This window comes from Arachis ipaensis, chromosome B1, assembly GCF_059453495.1.
Source record: "Arachis ipaensis isolate K30076 ecotype BB chromosome B1, ASM5945349v1, whole genome shotgun sequence".
Classification (NCBI taxonomy): Eukaryota; Viridiplantae; Streptophyta; class Magnoliopsida; order Fabales; family Fabaceae; genus Arachis; species Arachis ipaensis.
In genome coordinates this window covers 10,074,159-10,091,941 of record NC_142436.1, presented here as the reverse complement: position 1 = coordinate 10,091,941, position 17,783 = coordinate 10,074,159, and the positions used below count along the sequence as shown (strand labels likewise).

Sequence of the window (17,783 nt, the reverse complement as noted above, 5' to 3'; positions counted from 1 at the left end):
ATTACAATATTAATATATTCATTATATTGTTATAGTAATTGTGGTGAATAGTAATCCTAGAGTTATCTAATTATATTTTCATATTTTATATTTATTAGCTCTTTCTTATTTATTTATTTAGTTATTTTACAACAGAAATTTCTAGAATAATAAAAATTTGTTAAAAATCAAAGTATTTGATTAAAAAAATTTAAAAACCAATATAAGTGTTGACTTTTTATTTATTTATTTCAAAAGCACAATTTTATTCACCATCATTAACATTCTATTAATTGATCATTTTATTACTATCTCTGGTCATTTTAAATCTTAATTTTTTAATTCTAAATTAATTTTGGATAAATTTTTAGATATCTTTATTGGGTTAATTTTTTTAAATTTTGATCAAACATGTGTGTAAAATGTTATTAGACGTTTTGAGTGATGATTTTCAGTGGCTAAGAGAAGGGGGTTAAATCTTAGCCCCCCCTTTTTTTTTGCTTATTAAAACTTGCTGACTTTTGAAACAAATTCTGTAGACTTTTTTATTTTTGTCTCGTATCCAGCCACGAGATTTTTTCTTTTTATCTCGTCATCCGGTACGAGATATTTTTTGATTTTGTCTCCTATGCAGCAGAAACAGAAATGGAGTAGAAAAAGAAGATAGAATTACACCACGATATATCCTAGTTCAGCTGCCCAGTGCAATGCAGCCTACATCCAGTCTCCATCACAATAATGATGGAATTTCACTATAATTTTCATGATTACATACACCAATTCTCCCGAGGAACTACCTTTTCTATTCGGGACAAGTCTAGAATCTAAACCCCAATCCTGAACTTGACTTGGTCACCTGCCAAGCTTTCAACTACTAAGTGCTAACCCAACTTGTAAGGGAATTCCCACAGAATCATGAAACACAACACAGATGTACAAATGAACTCTAAGGACATCTATGGCTTTTTCTTTTAATTTTGTATATTCTGCCTTTTTTCGCTCTATGGCTTTTTCTTACAAACCTCACTGTTTGCCTTTTTCCATGAGACTCAAGACAGACCAAACTAAACAGAAAAATACAAAATAGAAAACATTGAAGGAGAAGAAATTCTGTTAGCTTAGGTAGCTATGAGAACTCTGTGCCTTACATTCTCACTCCTTACCTCAAGCCCTGGCTGTTCTCCCTTATATATATAGGGGGAAGCCTCCACGGTTGAAACCAAAGGAACCAAGCTAAATTTCTTCTTCTTCATGCAAAACCGGTTCGGCCAGAGAGAGAGAAGAGATAACCGAATGCTATAACCAACATGCAATTACCTCTGAGTCTTCCTTTTGCACCAAACTCCACCAATCCGAGCCCTCCATCTTGTCTTGCACTCCAAGAAGGATTTCTAGCCCTTGATGCTTCTTGATGCATGACAGCTCCTCCTGCTCCACTTTTGCTTCCTCCTTCACGTAGCCTTCCTAGCTACCTTCTGTGATGAGTGAACACAAAGCAGAGTCGAGTCATTCCTCTGAGATCTTCTTCCTCTGACCGAAATCTTCTTCATCCATTTTTGGTATGGAGAAGTTGAGATCTCTTCACCAAATCTTACCATTTGTGGTGAAAATCTCAGCCACAACATACTTTTTGTTTTCTTTTTCTTGCCATCATTACAATGGTCTTGTTGCTTGCTTCTTCTTCTCTACGGTAGCTTGCTATAGCTTCCATTCTTTCTCTGTGAAGTGACCGAGTGAAGAAGAGAGATGAGAGAGAAGAGAGAGTAGAAAGAAAAGCAATCAAATGAATTTGAACAAATTAATTAAAGATGAGTTGCTTTTGCTTCCCTTATGCTGAGTAGCGTGCCTTCATTAAGGCCATCAATCTAATCAATTATAATTTCTCTCTAATGGTTCCAAGGACTGCATTAACTCCACTTAATAAAATTTGAATTCCATCACATGATAAAAAAAAAGGAGATCCGTTGGAGGCATGAAGCAAAACATTTGCTTTCTCTCAAAAATTGGTTTCAGACCAAGTCTTGGGTTTCCAACAAAAAATTAAATTGGGCTAATAATAATGTTAATAGAATCTGGCCCATTAACAAAATGTTGATTCAGCCAAACAATTTAACCAAGGCTGAAGGTAAAATTCATATTTGGACTTGCAACAAATTTTCTTTTCTTTTCGGCCCAATAGCAAAATTTGCATCGCAAAATTATATAATTAATACATATGAATCAAAATCAAATTAATAATTTTGTAATTAATCATATTAATAATGTTTAGTCATTACTAATTTAATTTAGAGTTTTCCAAACTCACTGAATATTTCTCATTCATATATAATAATTTTATTTTAAGATTGATATTAAATAAATTTTATTATTTGATTTGTTATTAGTGAAAAATAAATTTAAAATTGGACAGTTTAATTTAAATTTACAATTTTTTATAGAATTCAATTTCCGTATTCCAAAAATTAAAAAGTCTAATTTGTGTACTTTAAATAAAAAATGATACTATATTTAAAATTATAAAAATATTATTTATATATTATAATTAGTCATTAAAATTAATTATTATATATATATATTTATATATAAATATATATAATATTAAATTTATTTTTAATATATATTTTATATTTTAATATATATTTTATATTAATTTTTAATTTTACCCAATGTCAAAAATAATCTCCGATCTTAAGTATTCCTTTTAAATAATTCTTTTTTCAATTATTAACTAGATTTTTTGACGCGGGCACCCTAAACATTTTTCTTTACTTAATTCTATACCAATTGCTGCATCAACGTGCCCTCCGCCCCGCCCCCTTTTACCACCAAAAAGGTATCTTCGCCTCATCTCATACTAATAACACTTAAAATTTGTCAAAATTGTGCTTTACCTAATAATCTTCCTAATCTCAATTTTAATAGTCTCTAACTCTCCTTTGATAATTCTCCATTAAGTACTCCCTCATCTCATGCCACTCTTCACTCCTCTATATGCTTTCAGTTCTCAAATTTGTCCCCATTTGCAAACTCAACCTCGTTTCCAAGGTTCTGCCATTGCGGAGATGGGTTCATCATGCCCCTGCAACTCCCCTACACTTCCACAAGAACAACAAACTTGGCACTTCCACTTCCGGTTTCGATTTCGATTTCGACGTTCTAATCCGAGTTTGCAGGGACATCAACATCGCTAAGCGGCTTCACACTCTTCTCGTTGTGTTGGGAAAAGCTCAAGATGTTGTTTTGTCAACAAAGCTGGTTAATTTGTATGCATCTCTTGGGGACATCACATTCTCTCGCTCCACTTTCAACCACCTTCAGAGAAAGAACCTCTTTGCCTGGAACTCAATGGTGGCTGCTTATGTCCGCAGCTGCCGGCGCCATGAGGCATTGAGCTGTTTCAATGAATTCTTGTTAGAATCTGGTTTGAGGCCTGATTTTTATACCTTTCCGCCTGTGTTGAAAGCCTGTGTGAGTCTAATTGATGGCAAGAAGATACATTGCTACGTTGTGAAGTTGGGTTTTGAACGGGATGTATTTGTGGCTGCCTCATTGATCAATTTGTATTCGCGGTTTGGTGCTTTGGATATTGCATATGAGGTGTTTGATGAAATGCCTGATCGAGATGTGGGTACTTGGAATGCAATGATTTCCGCGTTTTGTCAGAATGGGAATGCTGCTGAGGCATTGGATGTCTTGAATAGGATGAGAAGTGAGGGGCTGAATATGGATCCCGTTACTGTGTCGAGCGTACTTCCTGTTTGTGCGCAGTCGGGTGATATTTTTAATGGGATGTTGATTCATTTGTATGTGATAAAGCATGGTTTGGACATGGACGTGTTTGTATCAAATGCTTTGATAAATGTGTATTCTAAGTTTGGGAGGCTTGGGGATGCCCAGAAGGTTTTCGATCACATGAAAATTAGGGATCTGGTATCTTGGAATTCCATAATTGCTGCATACGAGCAGAATAATGATGCAGCTACTGCACTCAGGTTGTTTAAAGAGATGCAGTTTGTAGGAATTCAGCCTGACTTGTTGACAATTGTAAGTTTGGCTTCAATATTTGGTCAGTTAAGTGATCGAAGGATAAGCAGTTCAATTCATGGATTCATTATTAGGCATGAATGGCTTGAAAAGGATGTTGTGATTGGAAATGCACTTGTGAATATGTATGCGAAATTGGGTGCTATGAATTGTGCTCGAACGGTTTTTGAACAACTACCTGTTAAAGATATAATTTCATGGAACACTTTGATCACAGGTTACACACAGAATGGTCTTGCAAGTGAGGCAGTTGATGCTTTCAACATGATGGAAGAGTGTACAAAGATAATCCCCAACCAAGGGACATGGGTGAGCATTCTCCCAGCATATTCACATGTTGGAGCTTTGCAACAAGGAATGAAAATTCATGGAAGGTTAATTAAGAACTGTCTCTACAAGGATATCTTTGTGGCTACTAGCCTAATTGACATGTACGGAAAATGTGGGAGGTTAGTTGATGGAATATCATTATTCAATGAAATTCCACGGGAAACTTCAGTTCCTTGGAATGCTATAATATCGTCTCTTGGGATTCACGGAGATGGAGAAGTAGCACTCCAACTTTTCAAGGATATGCTAGCTGAAGGGGTAGAGCCAGATCATATCACATTCGTATCTTTGTTGTCGGCATGTAGTCATTCTGGCTTAGTGAATGAGGGCGAACGCTGCTTTGATTTGATGCAGAAAGAGCATGGAATCAAGCCAAATTTGAGACATTATGGTTGCATGGTTGATTTGCTTGGACGTGCTGGGTATTTGGAGAAGGCGTATAATTTAGTGAGCAGCATGCCCATACAGCCTGATGCGTCGATCTGGGGGGCTCTTCTTAGTGCTTGTAGAATACATGGAAATGTAGATTTGGGTACCTTTGCTTCAAGTCGTTTGTTGGAAGTTGATTCTGAAAATGTTGGCTATTATGTTTTGTTATCAAATATGTATGCAAACATTGGCAAATGGGAAGGAGTGACTAAAGTAAGATCATTGGCCAGAGATCGTGGTCTGAGGAAGACTCCAGGATGGAGCTCTGTTGTAGTGGGCAATATAGTTGAAGTCTTCTACACTGGGAACCAAAGCCATCCTAAATGCACTGAGATATACGAGGAATTAAGGGTTTTGACTGCCAAAATGAAGAACCTTGGTTATGTTCCGGACTACAGTTTTGTCCTGCAAGATGTTGAGGATGACGAAAAAGAGCAGATTTTGATGAGTCATAGCGAGAGATTGGCAATGGCGTTTGGTATTATCAGCACCTCACCAAGAAGTCCCATTAGGATATTCAAGAACTTGCGTGTCTGCGGTGATTGCCATAATGCTGCTAAGTTCATATCCAGAATTACTGAGAGGGACATTATTATGAGGGATTCAAATCGCTTCCATCACTTCAAATGTGGGATTTGCTCATGTGGTGATTACTGGTAGTATTGCTAAATTTTGGGAGTTTGAGAAGGTTAATCTTAAATGAAGACCTTGATTAGAAAGATATGACAAAACTTTGATTTAAGAGTATGGTCTTTTGGGATTGAACGAGGAGAATTGAAGCTGTGGTGTTAAGCCTTATTTTTTAAGATGGTTTTGTGTTGGATGGCATGAAATTTTAACAAAGATATATACGTATCTTACACTTTTGGTTGGGCATTTTCTTCATGAATTTATATTAAATATTTAGATGGATCTTGAGGCTTATCGACAGAGTGATGAACTTGATGTTGGCCATGGTGTAACTGGTATAGGTATCGGACATAAGTGCTCTTCTTTTGCTAGGTTGATAACTCTGATCTTTGCAATTCAAATATGTACATTCACACACTTATTATCTATGATTCCATGCTAACTTTTTTGTGCTTTCGAATTCTTAATGGGTATTTGTATCAGTTATCTTGGAAATAAAAGCATGCGGAAAGTCTTTATACTTCAAATTTTTGTAATGCTTTTAATATAGACAATGTTGTTGAGTATTTGTCAAGATTTTTTTGAATGGGACGATTGTGCACAAGGGGCCAATGGTTCAGTGGCAAGGGAACAGTAGAGTTGATTGTCGCTGTCCAAGGGTGATGGTAGTGCGGTCAAGTGGTGGCTGCAGTTTGTGTGTGATCCCAGTGTTTTCTGTAGACCTTTCACGTAGGTACCATTTTGGCCTTGCATAAATTTAATATTAAAGCAATCAGATGGACATACTTTGAAAAAGAATTGTGATCAACATATAGCAGTTAAAGTGACCCAGCCAGCCACATTATATTTACGTGTTTGTTAAAAAAAAGGCCACATCTCCGGTAGTCCGGTAGCTAAGCAAATGATAAATAATAAATAATTATATTAAAAGTAGTTGATAAGTAAATTATTTTGTATTTAGTTTTTTAATCTTAAAAATATTTATTTAAAAAAAAATAATAAAAAAATTGTATTATAAGAGAAATTTTTTTTTAATTTTTTTATAAGTACTTAAATAATTCTTTAAAAAGTTATAATTTAATTTTAAAAATTGTACTAAATATTAATATTATATTTTTTTATAAGTTAAAAATAAAAAAAAGTTACTTATAGATCTATCTAAACAGATCTTATATTGCCCCCCAAATTTTCTAGACCAAGTCGCATGCAAAAAATACACGATGAACTGTTTTTTCCTTTAACTCAGCACAATACGCAGTTCACCAATGCCTGTGGAATAAGGCCACACTTGCTCAATCTTTTTTTAGCGTTTTTCAGCTTTTGAGTAAAAATTTGTCTTTCCATCTTTTTAGTCTCTCCTCTAATTTTTTAATCATTCGATGGCAAGTTACTACACGTTTTAGATTTGTTCTCAATGGTGTCTGCAAATATTTAATCGGTAATTTTATCTCCTTACATCCTAGAGTTTCGCACGCCTCTTCAACCGTGGCAGCATTACAATTTAATCCAATCACCGTTAATTTTTTGTAATTGATCTTTAACCCAGACATCAATTAAGAATCCAAACTATTGTTTATCTGTAATAATTCTTAACAGGTGGGTATATTATATTATTATATATTAAGAAAAGAGCAACATAATATTTATATCGTTGCCAATGAAGACTTACGACCTATGCCTCTTACATACACACTTGAGGGGATGTATTATTGCATGCATGCTGATATGGACACAACTACCAGAATATCTTAAACAAATGTATTATTGCAATATTATTGTTTTAAAAGCATTGTTTTATTAGAAAAATGTTAGTTAGACGATAAGTTATCAATTTTTAATTAGTCTTTAAATTTAATAAATTAATTACATTAATTTTTATAAACTCACTTTTCAATTTTTTTTTACAAACTAACACTCTGTTAGATTTAATTTAACTTATATTTCTAAAATCCCTCTTTTTTTCAAAATTCTCTATTTTCACCAAGTCTGATTCTTTACTCTTCTTGTACTGCTTCCCCCCCCCCCCCCTTAATTTATACTTTATTATAAAATATCTATCTAATAATAAATATAAAACAAAATAGTTAATTATGTTATTATTTAATTTGGTCAAGCATGACTAATTAATTAAGACCATTATGGTGGTAGACTCCATTGTTATCCACCAACCTCCTCACACCCCCAGTCAAACTACATGTTCACTTTGAATAATGAAATTTATATAAAAATGATAAGATCATAAATATACAATAAGTACCACTAGTTAATTAATAAATAACACATGAACATTTTTGCTTCGAAGAGATTTCAACATGACATGGACAAATGGTACTAATGAAGCACGTGATGCCCAGCTACCTCTATTAAAGGTAATTATTATAGTGTTTAAAAAATAGTATTTAATTTATCAAAAAGAAATTTAAAAATTAATATTTAATTTAAAAATTAAAAAATAAATAATTTTTAAATATTGAAAATTTATTATAAAAAATTATACAAAAATTAGACACATACTATAAAATTGATCCTATTCAAAATTTGAAATAGCCGTCACATATAAAATCTTATCTTCTCCTAATAACAATTCTGCGTGCTAAAAGTTGCTATAGTATGATTCGATGCATTAGAACGATCAAATTAAAAGAAAGGAAAATTTTCGCAAACAAATAAAAATAAAACACACATTAAATTAACAAATACTATATTCTACGATGAACAAAAAAATAACAAATTCTATATTCTGGGCAAGCACAAAACATAGATACATAAATCACTAAGAAGTCAGAATATCTGAGCCGCCATCCATAATAATAATATCATGAATTAATACTAAAACTACACGAATATATATGCAGTTATGCACAATCAAAGTCAAAGTAAAACAATAAAACAACCAAGAAGTCAGAATACATCAGCTGATCGCTTGAATCCAGGAACATTATTACGAGTAGTTTACTATACTGAGTTGAGTACGTTTCCTACATATGTTCCAATTTGTCCATTTAATTCCACATATGCCCCTACTCTCATGGGTATAAATATCCCCCCTCCCCCTGCCTAAGTCTTCACCAAAATACCAAAGAACATAGCTAATAAGCTTTGCTATCCCAAAGAACATAGCTAAGCGTTGCTATACCAAAAAACACAGCTAGGAAAAGATGGTGTCTGTGAGTGAGATCCGCAAAGTTCAAAGGGCAGAAGGCCCTGCAACTGTATTGGCGATAGGCACAGCAAATCCACCAAATTGTATTGATCAGAGCACATATGCTGATTATTATTTTAGAGTAACTAACAGTGAACACATGACTGATCTCAAGAAGAAGTTTCAGCGCATTTGTACGTATTTTTATTAAGTGTTTTAGTTTCGTTTTATTTAATATTTATCAAGAAAATATTTATTGTTTTACTTTTATATTAATTAAAACACAAAATTAACATATTATACAACATATCATATTCACTATTTAATATTAATAAAAATAACTACTTAATAATACTTTTATAACTACAAATTTTGATAAACTATATATTAAAATGGTACTTATTAAAAATTCAAGTCACTATAAAAATAACTCAAGACTAATATTATTGCTATATATATCATTTTCTAAACCACATCAAAAGTAATGATGGATGTGAATTATACATTATTATTTCAGGTGAGAGAACACAAATCAAGAACAGACATATGTACTTAACAGAAGAGATACTGAAAGAGAATCCTAACATGTGCGCATACAAAGCACCGTCGTTGGATGCAAGGGAAGACATGATGATCAGGGAGGTACCAAGGGTTGGAAAAGAGGCTGCAACCAAGGCCATCAAGGAATGGGGTCAGCCAATGTCTAAGATCACACATTTGATCTTCTGCACCACCAGCGGTGTTGCATTGCCTGGCGTTGATTACGAACTCATCGTACTCTTAGGACTCGACCCATCCGTCAAGAGGTACATGATGTACCACCAAGGCTGCTTCGCCGGTGGCACTGTCCTTCGTTTGGCTAAGGACTTGGCTGAAAACAACAAGGATGCTCGTGTGCTTATCGTTTGTTCTGAGAATACCGCAGTCACTTTCCGTGGTCCTAGTGAGACAGACATGGATAGTCTTGTAGGGCAAGCCTTGTTTGCTGATGGAGCTGCTGCGATTATCATTGGTTCTGATCCTGTGCCAGAGGTTGAAAAGCCTATCTTTGAAATTGTTTCGACTGATCAAAAACTTGTCCCTAACAGCCATGGAGCCATCGGTGGTCTCCTTCGTGAAGTTGGGCTTACATTCTATCTTAATAAGAGTGTTCCTGATATTATTTCACAAAACATCAATGATGCGCTCAGTAAAGCTTTTGATCCATTGGGTATATCTGATTATAACTCAATATTTTGGATTGCACACCCTGGTGGACGTGCAATTTTGGATCAGGTTGAACAGAAAGTGAACTTGAAACCAGAGAAGATGAATGCCACTAGAGACGTGCTTAGCAATTACGGTAACATGTCAAGTGCGTGTGTGTTCTTCATCATGGATTTAATGAGGAAGAAGTCCCTTGAAGAAGGACTTAAAACTACCGGTGAAGGACTTGATTGGGGCGTACTTTTTGGCTTTGGTCCTGGTCTCACTATTGAAACTGTTGTTCTCCGCAGCGTGGCCATATGATACACTTAATTAGATATCCCTCCATATATGCGATTTTGTTATTTTTTAATAATTTTATTTTGTTCCGAAATAAGGTCCTAATTGGCCTATATATTATTAGATGAGTGAAAACTTATACAAAAATGTCTAAAGTCATTTCTTTATGTGAAGATTTAATTTCAAAGTTTGTAATTGTTAGTAAAAAATAAATAAAATTCTTTTCGATTGAGCAATATGACACATACTAATATTTGGGTTGCATTTTCATTTTAGGACAACTACAAACACCTTCATATGAAGTTCCATTTAAGATAAACTAAAAAGAATTAGGTACAACAGTGCAAGGCTTGATAGTATTATGTTTGTAATTTTTATATTATTGTGTGGTATCCCATAACTATATAATAATGTTACTTTCTTGTCTAATTTTTAATTTATTATACAAGGTTGAATATAATAAAATTAATTTTATATAAAAAAAATATTCATGTCATCTTAATTCGCAATGCCGCTACCACTTCCTCCACACTTTCTTCTTGTTGCTGCCAGTGGTTATGGTGGAGTGGTGGCAACGACACTAATGATAAAGAGGCAAAGACGGGCAATGAGACTAGCATATGAAAAGAAATATATATATAAAAAAAAGGAATTTTTTTCATTTTATAAAATATGAATATTATTTCGTAATTCAATTTAGAGAGACTAATGATGCAATGACCTGATTTGGATCGCAATCTGCACTTTTAATAAGAAGCATCTCTAGCAAGCATATTAACAATTCATTTACTTCTTTTTATAAAATAACACAAGAAGCAGAATAAGGTTATGTATATTCAAAATGATAAGGAGGTAATAGAAAATTAGTCTAAATCAATTTAAAATTATTTTATTTTATATTTATTAATTATTAATTATCTTATTCTTATTTTTAATTATTGTTAAAATAATTGAATAATATTAGATATAATAAATATATAATTTATTACTTAAATTAAGCCTAGCTGAGCTAGTTAGTTGTAGATATAAATAGGAAGCCATATTTAGAATTCTAATTGATTTGTTCATTTCTGTTTTTCTATCATATATGAGAATAGAAAAAAATCTAGGTAACTGATACTTCTTTAGCCAACTTTTTAATAAACTAGTTAATTTTATAATAAAAAATTCAAAATCTAATAAAAATAATCTAAAATCATTAAAAAGTTTCAAAATTTAACAAAAACAAATATCTAAATCCTAACAAAAGAAACGTTTTTTTTAACGTTTAAAATTATTGAAAAAGAACATAAAAAAATAATTAAAAAATATTTAGAAACATTAAAAAGAAAATCCAAAATTATTTTAAAATAAAACATCCAAAACCTAAAAAAAATCCAAAACATAAAAAAAAAAAACATCCACAAATATAAAGACAAACTTGGAAAAAAGTCTCGCCAAATCAAAATGGAAACCTATAGTCCATTACCTTCATACCAACCTGCAATACAACATGGAAGTGCAGGAATGAACTTATTTTTAGAGAGAACACACAGAGCAATCAAGCTTTACAAATGATCAAAGCTCTAACAGAGAATTATGATCTGGTTCTTAATCTAACAGCGAAAAGTAAGAAGCTTCTAAGCTTACACAAGAAGGAACAAGTAGGTTGGGAACCACCGGAAGAAGGATGGATCAAACTTAATGTGGATGGATCAGTTCTTCAACTAGGAAGCAGAGGAGCATGTGGCGGGTTGTTAAGGAACTTCAGGGGTAGAATGCTTGTGGGCTTCAGTATGAATATTGGAACCTGTACCATAACGATGGCTAAGCTTTGGGCCATATATATTGGAATTAAAATGGCTGTGAAGTTGGGAATCAACAAGCTGAATGTGGAATCGCACCGCAAGGCTTGGTCGAGTGGCAATTATGTTTGCCTTGCTAGGAGGTGCACCAGGTTCAAATTCCAACTGAGGCTGGTTGTTGTTTAAGAACCCATAGTACTCATGGTAGTGTGTGTGAGTGTGTTGTGTGAGTGTGTGAAACATGGGTGTAATGCCTAGGATTGGGGGCTGTCCAATCCGCTTGACCAAAAAAAAAAAAGCTGAATGTGGAATCTGATTCAAGGGTAGCGCTCTCCCGCCAATAAACCTTAGCTCACATGGCATATCTCCCCCTTCCCACTTCAAATGTCTAGGGTTCAAATCCTAGAAATTGCAATTGAAGAGAAAATTTGGTAAATGTGTGGAGTGTGTGGGTGTGTTATGTATCTAGGATTGAGAGTTGTCCAATCCATTGGGATACCTAGGATTGGAGGTTATCCAAAACACTGACAAAAAAAAAAGGGTAGCGCTCTCCCTAATCCAGAAGAACTCGATTGAACTTCACAGTTCACACAAATACCTCCCTAATTCTTTCTATTCAAGAGCTGCTAGTGAAGATTCAGACAATCACAATCAAGCATATCTATAGAGAAGCTATTTTAGTGCAGATTCTCTTCCAAAGCATGGCCAAGACCATCAAACAGGGCTCACTTGCTTCGATGAAGTGCCCTTTGTGCTTCTTCCTCATATTCTGGCTGATAGTAGAAGAGTAGTGTTTCCTAAGATTATTCTTTAGTTTTGTTTCTTTTGGGCCTTTTGGCACCCCCCAACTGATTAAAAAAAAAAAACCAAGAAGACGACAATTGCTAACAGCAACACTTTGAAGTAGGCCACTGCAGCGATGTTCTTCTGGCATGATATGACAGATGACGCAGATGAGTCATGGTGGACAGCATAGACTTTCGACGAGGCAGCAAACAGCGACGGTAGAGAACCGATTGTAGTGTGGTAGCAAAGGCAGCCACGCGGAGGAGTGTTGCTGTTGGGGAAGAAGCCGTGAGAGAAAAAAAGGGAAGGATGAGAACTTCAGTTGTTCTTTTTTTAGTGTGAGAAGGAGAGTGAAATGAGTTTTAAAGTAATAATTAACTGTAGATGACAGTAGTTGGCTGATATCCTAATTGGTAACTAGCCCGATTGATGAGAATGTGCTCTTCTTCCATTCACTCGGAGTTTCTCTCCCTCTTTTCTTTCCAAAACTCGATCTAGACCACAGTTTCATCATGGTGCGATGAGCGTGGTAGATTGATAGAATTCGAGAGGAGTGACAGACCTTGACGCTTGCGGTGTTGTGAATCAGCAACAATGGAAAAAGCTTCCGATCTAGAATTAGAAATGAATTGAGATCCAAATCAAAATCAAGAGTTCTCAGCTGATGAGCTTCAGAACTTAGCTCGCTTACTAAATTGGCTTTCAAATCTACAGTTGAATGCAACAAGATCCAATATGAATATACGTGTAGATCCGTCGAGTGTCTACTATCTACATCCAGGTGAGAATCCTGGAGTTTCTGTTGCGTCGATTGTCTTGAATACTTAAAATTATAATTCTTGGTCAAAGTCCATGAAGTTAGCATTAAAATCAAAGAACAAATTAGGATTCATTGATGGAACAATTCTAAAACCGGATAAAAATGATCCCGAATACATAGCTTGAGATAAATGTAACTCATATGTGGTGTCTTAGCTGAATCTGTCAACTGAGTAAAATTGAACAAAGTGTTTCTTAGAATGAAATTGATATGGATTTATGGCCTGATTTAAGGCACAGGTACTATCATGGCGATCCTTGGAATTGCAGAATTGGAAGAGGAATTGTATAAAGCAAGAAAAATCTAAGCATTATCGATTACTTCACAAAATTGAAGGCAATATGGGAAGTTAGAGATATTGATAGTTTTAAACCAGGTCCAAGGTAGACACCAAATATAAAAAAAAAGGTTCCAAGGTGCAAGGATGTGACTGAAGATTAGAAAATATGAGAGACTAGAATAAAATATATGCAATAAAATTTTTGAGAGGATTGAATATACAGTTTGGAAATGTTAGATCCCAAATAATATTGATGAAATCTGTCCCAATCATCAATGAAATTTTTCTTTACGCACTCAACAAGAAAGACAACTTAATGGACTAGACCTAGAGGCAAGAAACTTTACAGCTTTGGCAAACTCAGTGCATAATTTTGCCAGCAGTGTCAATAGTGTCCCCAGAGGCAGAGGACGAAGAATACGAGGAGGTCGAGTTGACAAAGGATGAAAACACACCTCCAAAACTTGTTCTTATTGCTACAAAGCTAAACATCTTGTGGATACTTGTTACCACAAGCATGGACTCCTACCTCACCTACAGAGGATTCTTACTGCCAAACAAAAAAGACTTCTGATAGGACTAGCAATAGCAGAATGATCAAGCTTTATTGATACACCGGGAGGGCCAATTAGCTCACCCTAGAAAGTTCTACACAGCTGGAACTACCAGCTCAGAGAGAAAGAGATTCTCTCCAACTTCTAACAGAAAAACTATATTCTCTCAACTAACTATAACCTAGCTATTTATAACAACCTATTAGCTAGCTGGATATCCTAACAACTCCTAAAACACTTCTACTTGACCTCTACTTACCTCTCCTTTTGTAACATAGTCCAAACCTGTTAGTAGTAGGCGCCTCTCTATCAATACTCCCTCCTCGGACAACCACCTTGTCCTCAAGGTGGAGCTCCGGAAAGGTGGCCCGCAATGTCGCCGTTCGCTCCCAGCTGTCCTCACAAGGAGATAGGCCCACCCAGCGCACCAAATACTCCAAGGCCCCATCCTCTGCGGTTCGTGATGCCACAATCTGGGATGGCTGCATCACCAGCTCACCATCCTCAACTAGCCCTGGTGGAAGCGTCTCTACCTGCTGCGGCGGCGGGACAGCCTTTTTCAACTTGCTAACATGGAAGACCGGGTGAAGTCTGCACCCTTGAGGATGGGTTGAACTCGACATCCCTTCGATGCCTATCCGCTGCTTGTTTCATCCGCTGCTGAGCCTACACCAAGTGCATCTTTAACTCTGCCAACACCGCATCCCTGGTTGCGGTCAATGCTGCTACCTCCTCAACATGTGATGGAAACGTCTCTCCCCGAAAAAGAATAGGTGCCGGCACCCTATAAAGTGCTTGAAATGGAGTTGTTTGGGCTGAGGCATTGTAGGAGGTATTAAACCAAAACTCCGCCCATGGTAGCCACTCCAACCATTTCTTCGGGTAGCCCCCCACAAAGCACCGCAAATAAGTCTCCAAACAGCGATTCACCACCTCGGTTTGGCCATCGGTTTGTGGATGAAATGTCGTGCTGTACTTCAATTTTGTCCCTGCTGCTTGGAACAGTTCAGACCAAAACTTACTCATGAACACCCTATCCCTATCCAATATGATTGACTTGGGGAACCGTGTAGTTTAACTACCTCTTTAATAAAGGCTAGTGCCACCTCCTTGGCTGAAAATGGATGGGCTAAGGGGATAAAGTGAGCATATTTAGTTAACCGATCGACCACTACTAGGATAGTGTCCATGCCTTTGGATTTTGGCAATGCCGCCACAAAATTCATCGTAACGTGCTCCCAAACTCGCTACGGAACTGGTAGTGGCTGCAACAGCCCTGCCGGTTTCATCGCTGCATGCTTGTTTTGCTGGCAAGTGTGGCAACCCGCAACGTAATCCCTGATCTGTTGCCTCACGCCGCGCCAATGAACCGCTGCTGCCAGCCGCTTATAGGTTCGAAAGAAGCCTGAATGTCCACCCGCCCCGCTATCATGGGACTCAGCCAGCAAAAGTGGGATATGAGAAGAATTTGCACGCAATACTACTCTCCCTTGATAAAACAGCCGACCCTTGTGTAGGGAATACCCCGGATAATCATCCAGCCCTTGCTGCAGGGTGACCACAATATTTTGTAGCTCTTGGTCGTGAGCCACCTCCTCTTCCACCGTTTCCCAGAGGTTCATATGTACTACTGAAATCGCCCTTGCCATCATTTGCCGTGGCAACGCATCTGCTGCCTTATTCTCAAGGCCTGGCCGGTATTGGATCTCAAAATCCAAGCCTAACAATTTAGTGGTCCACTTCAAGTAAGTTGGGTCCATGAGTTGCTGGTCCATGAGGAACTTCAGACTTCGCTGATCTGTGAGAACAATAAAATGGCGACCCAACAAGTAATGCCGCCACTTTTGGACAGCGAAGACAATGGCCATCAACTCCCTTTCATATGCAGATTTTTGTCGGGCCCTTGGAGATAGTGCTTGGCTTAGGAATGCTATTGGTCTGCCTTGCTGGGACAGCACCGCACCCAACCCCTCACTCGATGCATCTGTTTCCAAACGAAGTCTTGATTGAAATCCGGAACTGCTAGAGTCGGTAGGTCTGCCATCAGCCTCTTCAATCTCTTGAAAGTCTCTTGTGCCTTGTCATTCCATTCAAACGCATTTCGCTTTGTCAACTCCGTTAACAGCTTGGCGATTACCCCATATCCTTGCACAAACCGCCTATAGTAGCCGGTAAGGCCCAAGAATCCCCGTAAAGCTCGTTGGTCCGTAGGCACCGGCCACTCTAGCATTGCTGTGGTTTTGTTAGGATCCGCCAAGACCCCTTGTGCTGAGATAATGTGGCCCAAGTACTCCACCGAGCTCACTGCGAATGTGCATTTCTTCTCATTTAACACCAGCTGGTTCTCCACTAAAATCTGGAAAACTTGTTGGAGATGAAGGGCATGGCTAGCCATATCCTGACTGTAGATGAGGATATCATTGAAAAAGACTAGGACAAATTTTCACAATAGAGGCTTAAGAATGTCATTCATCAAGGCTTGGAAGGAGCTAAGGGCGTTGGTCAAGCCGAAGGGCATGACTAGAAACTCATAATGGCCCTCATGAGTGCGGAAGGCGGTCTTGTGGATGTCTTGGTCCCTCATCCGAATTTGGTGGTACCCCGATTTTAAATCCAGCTTAGAGAAAACTGCAGGTCCCGCTAATTCATCGAGTAGCTCATCAATGACGGGAATAGAAAATTTATCCGGCACCAAAATACCATTTAACGCCCTATAATCGACACAAAATCTCCAGCTAACATCCTTTTTCTTCACCAACAATATTGGACTCGCGTAAGGGCTGGAGCTTGGCCGAATTATCCCTGAGGCCAGCATTTCTCGTACCATTAGTTCTGCTTTCTGATGGTGCGGGTAACGATAAGGTCTTATATTCGGAACTGAAGCTCCTTCTATAAGTGGAATGGCATGATCATGGCAACGATGTGGTGGCAGCCCTGGTAGTGTCTGAAACACCTTAGAATGGGAAGCTAACACCGATTTGATTACCTGCGGCACCTGCGATACTGTAGCCGCTTGCAAGGCCATGGGCCATAGTTGGACCATAAATCCTTCTCCCCCTTCCTGAATGGACAAAACTGCAGATTGAAGGTGCATACCTCCATAGCACAGCTCCGGGTCCCCCTGCAATATAACCATGCTGTCCCCATTCCGAAATCGAAGGCGTGGTTTTTTGAAGTTTGTGAGAACGTCTCCCAACTTATCTAGCCACGCCAGTCCCAGGACAAATTCCGCTTCGTCAGTTGGGAAGATGAAGAAGTCTTCCTTGATTGCCACTTCCTTGAATTGGAGCGTGACACCCAAACACCTTCCCTGTCCCCCTTTATTGGTACTGTCCGCTACCCTGACCTGGAACTTAGGGGTGTTGTCAATTCTCAGGCCCAACTCGGTGATAATCTCTGGTGTCGCGAAGTTGTCCGAAGCTCCACAATCTATGAGAACGCATACACGGCGGTCATTTATCTCTGCCCAGGCTTTGATTGACTTGTGATGTCCACTCAAGCTCATGAATTTGAGCTCCAA

The 17,783-nt window shown here is 37.2% G+C and overlaps 2 protein-coding genes across 2 annotated transcripts; both read left to right on the top strand.

The window, feature by feature from the left end:
* The first annotated feature begins 2,732 nt into the window (after positions 1-2,732).
* Positions 2,733-5,939, top strand: LOC107622963 (pentatricopeptide repeat-containing protein At4g33990-like). The gene is made up of 2 exons (XM_016325083.3): positions 2,733-2,776; positions 2,813-5,939. Exon 2 carries the CDS (start codon positions 2,971-2,973, stop codon positions 5,440-5,442), a length of 2,472 nt encoding a protein of 823 aa, XP_016180569.1. The 5' UTR covers positions 2,733-2,776; positions 2,813-2,970; the 3' UTR covers positions 5,443-5,939.
* A 2,532-nt stretch (positions 5,940-8,471) lies between these two features.
* LOC107623037 (stilbene synthase 3) lies at positions 8,472-10,275 on the top strand. The gene is made up of 2 exons (XM_016325206.3): positions 8,472-8,748; positions 9,072-10,275. Exons 1-2 carry the CDS (start codon positions 8,571-8,573, stop codon positions 10,061-10,063), a joined length of 1,170 nt encoding a protein of 389 aa, XP_016180692.1. The 5' UTR covers positions 8,472-8,570; the 3' UTR covers positions 10,064-10,275.
* The last annotated feature ends 7,508 nt before the right edge of the window (positions 10,276-17,783 follow it).